Source organism: Mustela nigripes, chromosome 8, assembly GCF_022355385.1.
Source record: "Mustela nigripes isolate SB6536 chromosome 8, MUSNIG.SB6536, whole genome shotgun sequence".
Classification (NCBI taxonomy): domain Eukaryota; kingdom Metazoa; phylum Chordata; class Mammalia; order Carnivora; family Mustelidae; genus Mustela; species Mustela nigripes.
This window is the reverse complement of record NC_081564.1, coordinates 91,309,105-91,322,668: the sequence shown is the minus strand read 5'-3', so window position 1 is coordinate 91,322,668 and position 13,564 is coordinate 91,309,105. Positions and strand designations below refer to the sequence as shown.

Below are 13,564 nucleotides of genomic sequence, written 5' to 3'. Positions count from 1 at the left end.
AACACAGAAGCCAAGATCTGTCCTTCTGTTCCAGTGTCTTTTGTTTTTGTTTTTGTTTGTAAAGAATGCCAAGAGGGCTGGGAGCCGGGGCTGCGACCAGTGTTCAAACCAGTCTGTTTCTGTGCTTCCTCCTCTCTGTTCTCTTTCTTTCAATGTCGCTGCAGATCATAAGGATGAAGAAATCAAGGTTCCCCCCAGGCGGTCATATCTGGGTACGTACCACACCGCGCAAGGCGGCCCCTGCACCCTCTGCTTCATTCATTCTGTGTGGCTCTGTCCCAGCTCAGCCCTCACTGTCCTGCTGCTCTGTGTGTGATTCGTTTTACTAAGGCGGCCGTGTCTCCAGCGACTAACCAACCCATAGCCTGCTATTTTTAAGCATGAACTAGTTCCTAGAAACCTGTCCAGTGTGTGTGTGTGTGTGTGTGTGTGTGTGTGTGTGTGTGTGTTGGGGGGGAGCAGATGATCAGAGTACAAGTTTTGGAATGCTTTTGTTAAATTTGTTACAAAGTGTTTTGGAATGCTTTTGTTAAATTTGTTACAAAGTGTTCTATTCTTTTGGATGCTGTGGTACATGGAATTGTTTTCTTAATTTCATTTTGGATTGTTCACTGCTATGTTGTAGAAATAAAATTGGTTTTCACATATTAATCTTGTATCCTGCAGCTTTGCTGGTCTCATTCTTTAGTTCTAATAGCTTTCTAGTACATTTTTTAGGGTTTTTCCCTTGTAAGATTATGTCATCAGCAAGTAGAGGTAGTTTTACTTTTTCCTTTCCAATCTGAATGCTTTCACTTTTTCTTGCCTAATTACTCTAGAATTAGGAATGGCTAGGAATGGTGGGCCTGGGTATGCTTGTCTTGTGCCTGGTCTCAATGAGAAGGCATTCTGTCGCCATCGAGCCCGATGAAGTTGCACAGTTTACACAGATGCCTCATGTAGATGAAGCAAGAACCTTTCTGTTCTGAGTTTGGTGAGTGGTTGTTGGTTTTTTTTTTTTTTTTTTTTTTTTTAAATCATGAAACGATGTTGAAGTTTGTCTAATGCTTTTCTGTGTCTTTTGAGATGATCATGTGGTTTTGTCCTTTATTCTACATTGATTGATTTTTGTATGTTGAACCAACATAGCATTCTTGGGATAAACCCCATCTGATTGTGATGTGTAATCCTTTTTATAAATTGCTGGATTCTGTTTGCTAGGTTTTTTTTTTTTTTTAAGATTATTTATTTATGTATTTGACAGAGATCACAGGTAGGCAGAGAGGCAGGCGGTGGTGGGGGAAGCAGGCTCCCTGGCCGAGCAGAGAGCCTGGTGTGGGACTCAATCCCAGGACCCTGAGACCATGACCTGAGCTGAAGGTAGATACTTAAAATTCTTGTGATGACTTTGGTTTTAGTATCAGGATAGTACTGGTCTTCTAAGTTTCCCTCCTTTTCTATTTTTTTTTTTAAGATTTTATTTATTTATTGGACACAGAGAGATCACAAGTAGGCAGAGAGGCAGGCAGAGAGAGAGGAGGAAGCAGGCTCCTTGTTGAGTAAGAGCCCGATGTGGGACTCGATCCCAGGACCCTGAGATCATGACCTGAGCTGAAGGCAGAGGCTCAACCCACTGAGCCACCCAGGCACCCCTTTCCTTTTCTATTTCAAGTTCATGAAGGATTGGTATCAATTCCTTATTAATTAAAAAATGATTTATTGAGGTATAATTGACATATAACATCTGGTTTGAGTATGTAGTAAGTCTACTTAACATCAGTCATTGTTTCCTTAGATTCCACATATAAGTGATCATACAGTACTTGTGTTTTTCTCTCTGACTTATTTCACTTAGCATAATGCCCTCAGGGTCCATCCGTGTTGTTGCCAATGACAGGACTTTTTTCTTTTTTGTGCTGAATAATAATTCCACTGTATATATACACCACATGTTCTCTGTCCATTCATCAGTGGGCGGACTCTTGGGCTGCTTCCAGATCTTAGCTATGGTAAATAATGCCCCTGTAAACATAGGGGTGCATATATCTTTTTGAATTAGTGGTTTTGTTTTCTTTGGATAAATACCCAGTAGTGGAATTGCTGGGTCATATGGTAATTCTACTTTTAATTTTTTTTTTTTTTTTAAAGATTTTATTTATTTATTTGTCAGAGAGAGAGCGAGCGAGAGTGAGCACAGGCAGACAGAGTGGAAGGCAGAGTCAGAGGGAGAAGCAGGCTCCCCGCGGAGCAAGGAGCCCGATGTGGGACTCGATCCCAGGACGCTGGGATCATGACCTGAGCCGAAGGCAGCTGCTTAACCAACTGAGCCACCCAGGAGTCCCACTACTTTTAATTTTTAAAGGACCCTCCGTGCTGTTTTGCACCGCGGCCGCACCAGTTTGCATTCCCACCAACAGTGTGCGAGAGGTCCTTTTCCTCCACATCCTCGCCGACGCTTGCTCTCTGTTGTCCTTTTTTTTTTTCTTTTTAAAGATTTATTCATTTATTTGACAGAGAGAGAGAGAACACAAGCAAGCAGAGCAGCAGGCTTCCTTGCTGAGCAAGGAGCTCCATGCGGCGCTCGATCCCGGGGCCCTGGAATTATGACCGGAGCCGAAAGCAGACGCTTAACCAACTGAGCCACCAGGCGTCCCAGCTCTGTTGTCTCTTTGATTAAAATAGTCACTTGTGGGGTGCCTGGGTGGCTCAGTGGGTTAAGCCACTGCCTTCGGCTCGGGTCGTGATCTCAGGGTCCTGGGATCGAGTCCCACATCGGGCTCTCTGCTCAGCGGGGATCCTGCTTCCCTCTCTCTCTCTCTGCCTGCCTCTCGGTCTACTGTGATCTCTCTCTGTCAAATAAATAAATAAAATCTTTTAAAAAAAAATAAATAAAATAGTCACTTGTGAGCTTTGCTGGTTTTCTTTGCTGTTCAGAAGCTTTTTAGTTTGATGTGGTCCCACTTATTTATTTTTGCTTTTTTTCCTTTGCTTTTGGAGTTAGGTCCAAAAACTCATCACCAAGGCCAATGTCACGGAGCTTATTGGCTATGTTCCTTTATGGGAGGTTTTTTGTTTTTTAACTGAAATACATTTGACATACAGCATTGTGGAAATTTAAGGTGCACATCATTTCCCTTTGATGCATTTATATATTGTAATATGATTGCCATCAGAGTGGTGATTATCATATTACATAGTTAAAATCTTCTTAGTGGTTAGAATAATTCCGTGTTACCGCAGCAGGTGTCATGGCCACAGTACTCGTCTGTGTTCACCCCCCGGTGCTCTCCGTCTCTGGGGCTTGTATACTTCTCATCACAAGCTTATTGATTCTTTCACTGTGGGGTAGAATTATCCTGTGAGGTTTTCTGGCCCTGGGCCTTTGTGGAAAGTTTTAAAATTACCAGGTCAGTCTCTTCTTACAAGTCTCTTCAGACTTTCTGCTTCTTCCTGAGCTACTTTTCTTAGTGACTTTTACTTACTTAGTTACTTTTCTTAGTAACTTTTACTTAGTTACTCAATTACTTTTCTTACTTGCTTGGAATGTGTCCACTGAGTCTAATCTGCTGATGTGTACTTTTGTCTTATTTTTGTTTCTGGGCAGGTGGTTTCTCTTTCGTCCTTGACTTGAATAGTGTGAGTTCCCTTCTCTCTCTCTCTCTTTTGGTTGTTCTAGCTAAAGGTTTGTCAGTTTTATTGATTTCCCCCCCCAAAGAACCAAATTTTGGTTTTGTTGATTTTCTCTGTTGTGTTTCTATTCTCTCCTGTGCTTATTTTGATTCTAGTATTTCCTTCTCTCCTGCTTATGGCTTTGGGTTTAGTTTGCTTTGTCTAGTTTCCTAAGAGTGGAAGGTTAGATTATTAATTTGAGATCCTTTTTTCTTTTTTAGTATAGCATGTATAATCATAAACAACTTCTAATAAATGCTTTCAGTGAACCCTGAAAGTTTTGGCCTGTGGAGTTTCCATTTTCATTGGTCTTAAATACTTTTTAACTTCCTTTGAGATTACTTCTTTGACCCGTTTTTTTATTTATATATGTTGTGTCATTTGCACGTATTTTCCACAGATTTTCATCTGTAACTGATTTCTAACTGAATCCATGTAGTTAGAGAATATACCTTATATCATTCCAGTCATTTTAAGCTGAGGTTGGTTTCATGGGGTCACAGAAGGTCTGTCCTGGAAATGTCCCACATGCATGACACCCTTTGCTGGGTGGAAGTGGAGAGAGACTGTCCGTTTCGTAGAGCTCAAGTCTTTCCTTCGCCCTTTCTGGTCGTCACACCCATGACCGAGAGTGTATATTGAAATCTTCCACTATTTTTTAATTATTTGGTTTTCTTCTTCACTTCTGTCGGGTTTGCCTCTTCTGTTTTGGAGGACTGTTGTTCGGCGTGTCTGTGTTTGTTTATATGTTTATACTTTTACCTGACTGATGGATTGGCCCTTGATTATAAATTGTCCCCCTATTTCTAGTCTTTTTTGTTTTGTTTTCACATCTCTTTCTTCTGATCTTAGTGTAGCTACTGCAGACCTCCTGTGGTTGCTGTTGTTTGATAAAATATTTTCCCTTATTTCACTTTTTTTTAAAAAAAGATTTTATTTGTTTATTAGGGAGAGAGGGAGGACACATCATACATGAGCGGGGTGAGGGCCAGAGGGAGGGGCAGAGGGAGGGCCAGAGGGGAAGCAGGCGCCTCGCTGAGCAGGGGCCTGACTTGGGGCTCCGTCCCAGGACCCTGAGGTCATGACCCGAGCTAAAGGCAGAGGCTTAACCCGCTAAGCCCCCCATTGGCACCCCTTGATTCTTTTACTTTAAACTTACTTGTTTCTTTGAATCTGAAGTGTGTTTCCCGTAGACAGCATATAGTGGAACTTAGAAAAAATTCATTCTGGCAATTATGCCCTGTGATTTGTGTTATTTAATCCATTCATGCTGAATGTTATTTTGATGTGTTTGGACTTGTACCTGATGTTCTCCGTTTCCCTGCATGTCTTCTCCTTCCTTACTGCTTGCTTCTGGATTAAGCAGATGTTCCTAGTATATTAATTGTTTTGGTGATCTTTTATTTTTTAAAAAAGATTTTATTTATTTATTTGAGAGAGGGAGCAAGTGAGAGCGCACAAGCAGGAGCAGGCCCAGAGGGAGAAGCAGACCGTGGGTCCTGGGACCGAGCCCCACATCTGGCTCCTGCTCAGCGGGAAGCCTGCTTCTCCCGCTGCTACTTCCCCTGCATGCGCTCTCTCTCTCTCTGTCTGTCAAATAAATAAAATCTTTAAAGAAATATACAGTGTTAAGCTTCTGTAGTGAAATTTTTATTTCAGTTATTGTACTTTCAATTTCTGAATTTCCATTTGGTTCTTTTTTATAATTTCTATCTTGTACTGCTTTTCTTTCTTTCTTTCTTTCTTTTTTTTTTTTTTTTTAAGATTTTATTTATTTATTTGACAGAGAGAGAGAGGGTGGTCGAGGGAACACAAGCGGGGTGGGGAGGGGCAGGCTTCCCGCCAAGCGGGGGTGCCCGATTCAAGGCGCTGGATCCCAGGACCCTGGGATCATGACCTGAGCTGAAGGCAGATGCTTAACCTGCTGAGCCGCCCACGTGCCCTGCACTGATTTTCTGTATGATGAGACACTGTCATGCTCTCCTTTACTTTATGATTTTCTTTGGTTCTTTGAAATACTTAGAGTGACTGTTTTAAAGTTTAAAGACTGTTTGTTTCTGCTCAGTCCAGTGGCTGTGCCCCTTCAAAAAGAGTTTTGTTTCCTCTTAAGTTTCTTCTGCATATGGGCCACTTTCCCATTTCTTTGCATTTCTCAAACATTTTGTTGAAAGCTGTATATTGTAAAATACTATAGCGACTCACTCCTGGATCCCCCCGCCCCCATGTTGGTGGGAAGGCTTGTTTGCTGATGTGTCGTGCCAGTGGGCTCGTCTGGTGCCATCTCTGAACCTGTCTTCCCCCAGGCAGGGCTGTGGGTCTAGCTCTCCTTGACCCTCCTGGGTTCCCCTGTTGAGCTTCTGGGTGGCCGGCCCCCGTCGGAATCACACGCCCCTGTGCGCCTCTGCCCATGGCTAGCAGATCGGCAGCCGGGCGGGTCAATGGCTCTATTGGGTGGGTAAGACCCGGGGGGCACGAGTGGCTTATCAGGCGGGGATCTCGAGGGCAGTCTCCAAGGCTGCTGTGCCCCAGGAGGGCTGTTTTAGTCTGATGCACGCGGAGCAGGTCTGCTGGTTCAGGAGCTGCCGTGCTGAGCTGTCAGCTCCCAGTTGCTCCTCTACCAAGGTCCCTACTGCTTTCGTCAGGCCTTAGGCTTGCTCCTGCTCCTGTTCCTCCCTTTAGGGAGAGCGACAGACCGGTCTGTTCCTGTGCGCCCCATCTGTGAGACAGACCTCGGAACCCCTGCTCTGCAGCTGGGGGCTGGGGCAGCACCAGCTTCTCTGGGGTAACGCCCCTGCTCTTCTGAGTGTGGGACCGAGGGGACAGTTCGGCCCTCCCAGCGTGGGACCTCAGTCCCAGGAGCAGGTTGGGAGGGGACGGTATTCCCTGCAGCCTCTGTCGCTGAGTGTGTGGGGAGCAGCGCCCTGGGGGCTCTGTGTGCTTGCCTGCAGCAGTCAGCTGAGGGCTGGGAAGTGCTGGCAGCTGCTGCCCCTGGAGAACCCGCGGCACTGCGGGGCTGGGGCATGTAGCGGCCGTCCCCCTGGAGCGGTGGGGGCCGCGGGCCGAGTCTCAGACGTTCTTCTATTAAACAGATGTTAGGACCCTTCACGGGGTGCACACACTGCGCTGTCTTGCTGGGGAGAGCGACCGCCGTCGCGTCGCAGAGGTTTCAGGCTGGGAGAACAGGAGCTTTTCTGGTTTTGCTTAGAGCTGCCTGAAGGTGCACCTGCTCGTTCACGGTTGGTTTTCTCTTCCGTGGAGGATAGGGCAGGATGTTCACCTGAACAGAAGGTCATGTCCTCCGGTAAGGTTTTAGAAGCAGCCTTAAAACTCAAACCGAAGTGCTGTTTTGATTTGGGGAGAAGCTGCGTTTCCCAGTCTGTCTGCTGCTCTTCCTGCTGCGTCCAGCACGGGGACCTCGAGCACCGCCTGCGGCTCCGCGGGCCTGAGCCAGCAGCCTGCCGTGCAGGCTGGTGCGGGCCTCTCAGCCGGGGCCCTCCTATCGCCCAGTGCAGGGAGCCCCACTGAGCACGAGTTGTCAGCACAGAGTCCTCGCAAGCCAACAGAGTAAGAGGGAAGGGTCCTGCAATTCAGGCGTGCCGGAGGCCAGCCCATCTGCTGGGGGTCAGCCTCGGGGGCATGGTGGGACCCCCCAGGACAGCGTTTTTGAACAAGGGCCGGTGTTCCTGCTCACTGGTTAGTCATACTATGCTCCGGGGGAGGGGGGAGGCGCTCTGGGACCTTTGGGTCCCCCGATCACCCCCTCACAGTGGTGGCCTGCCGGTCGGCAGACCTGCCCGGCAAGGGTGGTGCGTGAGTGGGCAGGGAAGGTGGGTCAGTGCGGCGAGCCCCGCGGCCCACAGTTCTGTAGTCCTGCAGCTGGATTGCGCAGCCCTTTGCTAACCCGCTGCGTCCCTGTCAGGCAGAGTTAAAGCCGGGGTGGGCTTGGAGGGTTGGGCAGAGTGGCTGTACCCCACCTTGGAGAGCCAGCTGCCTCCTGACCAGCCCCTCCCCCCCATCAGGAGCTTTGCAGGCCGCCCACCCCAGGCTTCCTCTGGTGACCCCTCTGGTGACAGCACATGCTCCCCCATGGGGCCTGGCCCCCCATCTTCCTTGTCAGAGTGTGAGCCCAGGGACATGGGGTCAGAGATCGGGACGGTGTCCCCAGACTGAGCGGGCACTCAGTCACACCGATGAGCAGTCGTGCCTGGGCGGGGGTGTGTGACCAGAGCCGCGTGTTAGTCTGATCCAGGGTGTCGAAGGAAGGAGTGAGGGTGGCTTTGTTTTCATGAAGACTTGATTTCTAAACATTTGCATTTTTTTGAAAGGCCACAAAGTTAGGGTAGGAGTGCACCGCTTTTTCTTAGCTGTTTGCGAGGAAGTGTCTGACTTGCTGCCTGGTGACCCTGGACACTCCAGGGCTGGCTCTGGGAAGCAGGATTCCAGCGTCTGTGGGCCACCCTGAGGTTCCGCTCAGACCAGCCCACCAACCTCAGCGTGCGCTCGCCGGTGCAGGGACGGGTCCCCAGAGCCCGTGTGCTCAGCCGTCCCATGCTCCTGGCCTGTGCTCGCAGGGGTCAGTTCCAGACCTTTGTCCTGGGGATCCTGGGGTTCCTGGAGGGTCATGGGGGGCTCTGGGTGGTCCTGGGGGTTCCTGGAGGCTCCTCGGGGGTACTGAGACCCTGGGGCCGCTTGTCTCTTGGTGCCTGTGCTCTCCCTCCTCCAGGGACCGCGTGGCACCGTTCCTGGCTGTTGCTCCGGCTCCCACGCCTCTCTCTGTGGTTTGTACCTATTTCTGGGGGACACCTGAATGCTCATGAAGATCCCACTCCTCCTCAAACTTCCATGCATCCCCATGTTTGATGATAAGGGCAGGGATTCATGGCTTCCTGCCTCACTCAGCGACTGACCCGTGTCTGCTTGGGTTGCCGGGGAGTCCCTGCGACCTGCCACGATTCTGGGGGCGCTTCCTTGCAGCCTGTCACCTCAGAAAGACCCGGGTGTGTCTGGGGCAGCCTCTGCCCCCGCAGCGTGGACCCTGCCCCTGGGGAAGGGAGTGCTTTTGCAGATGAGACCCCCTGGCTGGGCATGGGCTGGGACCGGGCTGGTCCCCAAGTTCTGCTGAGTCGGGTTCCCAGATGGTGCGGGTCCGCTGCTGGGCTCAGGAAGGGGGGACTCGTTAGGAAGCAGCACAGGGGGACTCACCCTGGAGCTGCGTGGGTGTGTCTGCCCCCGCGTGGGCGGGGAAGACGGGACGTGGTCCTCTGGCCACGAGGATTTCATGCAGGAGACTTTATCGTCGACGTAGCAGACACTGAGCGCTCTGTATGTGCCAGACGCTGTTTTAAGTCTTTTATGAGAAGTTGGTTAATTTTCACGTGGCCCGTGTGGAGTGTACGGAGATTTCTCCATTTTACAGATGTGGGGACAGGCCCAGGGAGGCCGCGTCGTTGTGCAGGAAGCCACAGCAAGAGGCAGGCTGGGCCCCCTGATGGGTAGGCTGTCATCACAGGCCCAGGCTGTGCACCACCCCCCCCCCCCCCCCCCCTCCCCCGGGGCCCCCCCCCCCGGGGGGGGCCGGGCCCCCCGGGGGGGGGGGCGCGCCCCCGGGCCCCGGGCGGGCCCCCCCCCCCCCCCCCCCCGTCTTTCCCGTGGGGACCCTCGCCTGTGGGAGCATCTGAGCCTCCGGGGACTGGGGCTGACCATTCGATGCTAGGCTTGCTGCCATGCCTGGCCCCCACTCCTGGGCAGAAGCTGTGCGGCGGGAGCCCCAGGCTATATGCGGCATGAGGCTTTGTGGGCCCTGGCCCATTGGGACAGGCAGTTTCCGGTGGCCGGTGACGGAGGTCAGGGGGAGCTTGGCTTCTGGTGTGTAGGGGTGACAGGGCCTGGGGGGTGCTTGGCTTCTGGAGCAGGGGTGAAGGGGGCCAGGGGAGTTCTTGGCTTCTGCTGCAGGGGTGACAGAGGCTAGGAGAGAGCTCGGCTTTTGGTATGCAGGGGTGACAGTGGCCAGGGGCGCTCAGCTTTGGTGACGTTGCTCTGGCTGCTGTGGCAGGCCCTCTCGGTACCTGCATTTCTCCTTGTCCTTGGGGGAGTGGCCGGGCCTTACCAGGAGCCGCCTGCTGCATGCAGCTGGGGGTCCTGTCCCGTAGGACAGAGCCAGCAGACCCAGTCCTGAGGCAGCCCCCGCTTGTCCCACAGCTCGGCCCTGGCTGTGCCCACGTCACTGGGCACTGTGTGTGTCGTGGACCATGGGACGGCAGCCCTCAAGTTCACACCTTCCCCCCTCCCCAGCTTCTGGGGACCTGGGGGCAGAGCTGGCAGAGGCCAGGAGCCTGTGTCCCGGGCCAGCAGCTTCTGACGGGCGGGAACAGCTATGGACCCCTGCACTCTCCGTGCTTCTCGGGGCACCTGGGGAGCCCGTGGCTATGTGGTGAGCCCGGACTCACCCCGCTTTCTCCAGCAACGTCTGGTTGTCGTTTTGGCCCTGGGGAGGGACACAGCCTGCCCTCTGCCCTGCTTGCTCAGCCTCTTTCCGGCAGGCGGGACTCTGCCCGAACTGGCGGGAGTGGGCCACACGGGGGTGCTCACGGGCTTCGAGGTCCGGGAGTTGGGTAGAAATTGCAGAAGCAGAAACCGCCGGGGGTTACGGAACTGTTCCATCACTGAGGGGGTCCTCGGTGTAGCCCTGATAAGGTCAAGCCAGCCAGGAAGTGACCTGTGAGGGCTAGGGTGTCCTCGACCTCAGGGAGGGCCAGGGTCTCTGTGGCTCCTGCTCCTCAGGGGAGGCTGGGGACAGGGTCTTTTAGGGGCCGACTGCTGCTACTGTCCTAGGGGTCAGGCTGCAGAGCTGGGGGCCGGCCTCCCCCCCCACCCCCGCAGCGGCTGGGGCAGTGCTCGGACTGGACTCGGCCTCACCCCCTGCCCGGCCAGGCCCTCTGCAGTCCCTTGAGGCCCGAAGGCTGTGCGGAGAGGTGCCCAGGCCCCCTTGCAGGCACGCTGGCCTTCGCAGCTCTGCACAGAGCAATGAGGAGTGAAACCAAGTCAGTGGAACCCTGAAACCTCAGCAGCCTCCGGGCCCTCGACTCCCTCAGCCCTGTGGCTGCTGGCAGCTGCCCCCTGCCCGGTGGGGGCTGGGGGAGGGGGGTCCTGCTGTCCCCCCCTGCCTTGTATCCAGCCGATGGTGCTGCCTCAGTATCCCCCAGTTGTATGGCTTGGGGCGTTGGGAGCCGACACGAAGAGCCCTCTGGAGAGGGGCCGGCACCTGCGGCTGTGCCTCCTGGACTCAGAGACGTGAAGGGCTCCAGCTGAGTGAGTTGGGGGCTGGGGGGGCTGCAGGTCTGGGAAGGCTGCACTCAGGGGCGGAGGGTGGGCTGAGGTCTGTGGCGACCTTCCGAGCTGCAGTTCTGCTCCAGATTGGGACTTTGTGGAGATCCAGCCTTACGTCACTGATGGGGGACGGCTGGGTCACGCATATGTTGATGTTTCCTCGTTAAAATGGGAGAATCCGGGATGAATCCGCGGTATTTGGTGTCTGTGCTGAGGCACAGCCGAGGCGCCATTGGCAGAGACGTGTCACTGGTCAGGACTGTCCTGTGGGGTCCCTGGGCCATGGGCCCCTGCGGCTCTTGGGACTTGTGCGTGTGGGACCGTCACTTCCTACCCCAGCAAAGGACACTGGCAGTCATGAGTGGCACCGCATCCCCCCCCCCCCCCCGAATTTCTGGTTGGGTAGGAATTGGGAAGAAGGGTGCCAGGTGGGCACAGAGAGCTTGGTGACCGGTGTGGTGTTCTCGGGGTCAGGGGCCAGACCTGGCTTCTGCTCTGTGGACACACTTTACACAGTGCCATGCCCATGAGCACAGAGCTGGGAAACCGGGCAGCTTGCTGCGTCCCCAGCTTTGCTGGCCGAGGCCCGTGTCGCTTAGGGTACCTCTTGCGCTTGGCCACGGGGCTACCCTCCCCACCCCGGAACCCCAGAAACTCAGGAACATCTCCCCCCAGAAAAGGTGGGGTCCGCAGTATGAGGGAAGAAAAGGAACGTGTGAACCGAGGGCTGTGTCCCACAGGAATGGACGTCTGTCCTATGGTCTGGGGAGTGTGTGCTCCTGAGAGCCGGGTGTGGCCAGAGAGCAGCAAACGGGAAAGCCTGGATCACAGAGGCGGGGGCTGCTGGGCTCCCCCAGTGGGTGGCCGTGTGGCCTGGGGTGAGTATCGAGGCGGAGCTGGGAGGGCGGGGAAGCTCGTGAGACGCGCAGGGTATGTGAGGGGTGACAGGGTATGTGAGGGGTGACGGCCCGCCCAGACAGAGTGTCCACGGGCTGTGCTGCGGGGGGAGGCCCGCCTCTCCAGCCGCCCGGGGTGGGGATTAGGCCTGGGACCCTGGGCAGCAGCAGGGGTCTCAGCCGGGAATGGGCTCTTTTCCGCTTTTGTGGAAATCCCTAGTACAGCTGCCGTCCTGTGTTGTCGCCCCTGGATGTAGCTCAGGAGCCTGTGGTCTGGCGGTGTGGACGGAGCCCAGGGTGGCTCCTGAGCACTGGGGGTCCTTCTTCCCACCATGTGGCTCCGTGGCTCCCCAGTCCCTGTGGGCCACCCCATGTTGCTGAGACACAGTCAGCACACAGCGAGCCTGTATTAAGGTGTGCGGTTTGGGTGAGTGTGGATGCGTGTCTGTGACCCCCTCCGCAGTGCGGTCTGAGAGCCCAAGCGTGCTGCCCCCCGAGTTCCCTCGGTCACCCCAGCTGCCTCCGCGCCAGCAGGCACCACTGACCGCTTCCCCTGCACGTCCGCTTGCACGGACTGGACTTCAGCACAGACGGGGTCGTCCTGCTTGTCTCCTGTTCCGCTGGCTCCGTCCACACAGCAGGGCTGCCTGCAGTGTGTCCGAGCTACGGCGGGAGCGGTCCGCCCGTGCTGGTGTCGGTGGTACCGGGCCTTGTAGCTGTGCCGTGAGGCTGGTCCAAATAAGGCTGCTCAGAATGTCCGTGGACGGGTCCTTGTGCGACCGTGTGCCTTCTCTCCCCGGGGTACCAATGGGCGTGCACTGGCCGGACCCGACAGTGAGTGGGTTCGGCTTCCTTGGTGCTGCCCAGCGCCCCCCGCGGCGAGTGGGCTCCTGGCTGGCACCTCGTCCGCACCGAGTCTGCGCCTCCTTTCGTTTGCAGGCCTTGGAAGGACGCGTGGGCATCTCGGTGTGGTTCTCCTCTCACGGGTGATGCTGGGCACCTTGGCCGGGCCAGCTGTTGTCTCTGCGTCCTCGCTGGTGAGGTGCCCGATCGGCCGGCCGGGACGCTGTTCTCACCGAGCTCTGAGGGTATTTTTTTCTTTAACATTTTTAATTTTATGAAATCCACTTTACCAGTTTGTTCCTTTATGGGTGATGCTTTTGATGTATCAGAAACCTTCGCATAACTGTTTTTCTGTCTTTTACACTTACTTATTTATGCTAAAGATTTTATTTATTTATCTGAGCGTGAGAGAGAGCGCACCCAAGCATGGGGGGAGGGGCCGGGGGCGACACAGACCCCCCCACCGAGCAGGGAGCCGGACGCGGGACTCGATCCCAGGACCCCGAAGGCAGAGGCCTCATGCACGGAGCCCCCCAGGCGCCCCTGGGCTCTGTGTTCCGGTCCGTGACCCGCTCTGAGTTCGTGTTTGTTGGTGTGAGGGTTCGCTACAGCCCGTATCCGCATGTGGTTGTCCAGACACTGTCTTCTGTCTGCTCGGTTGCCTTCGTGTGTTTATCGAAGATCAGCGTCTGATTCCTGCGTCCCTGGTCAGGACCACACTGTCTTGGTGAGAAGTCTTGCAATCAGGTGTTGTTAGTCTTCCAACTTTGTTCTGGATTCTGTGCGTTTCGGTAGAATTTTAGAATCAGTCTGTCAATTTATACAAAAAACATGCTAGGATTTGGGGATTA

General features: G+C 54.0%; 1 protein-coding gene across 3 annotated transcripts in view; it reads left to right on the top strand.

The window, feature by feature from the left end:
- The window catches only part of SLC66A2 (solute carrier family 66 member 2), a 47,055-nt gene that overhangs the window by 15,555 nt on the left and 17,936 nt on the right, over nt 1-13,564 (top strand). For 2 of the 3 annotated variants that reach the window (XM_059409869.1, XM_059409871.1), the window contains exon 3: nt 165-212. The exons of the other annotated variant lie outside the window; for it this stretch is intronic. In XM_059409869.1, coding sequence (XP_059265852.1) covers nt 165-212 — 48 coding nt within the window. The remainder of the gene's footprint in view (nt 1-164; nt 213-13,564) is intronic. 3 annotated transcript variants of the gene reach the window in all.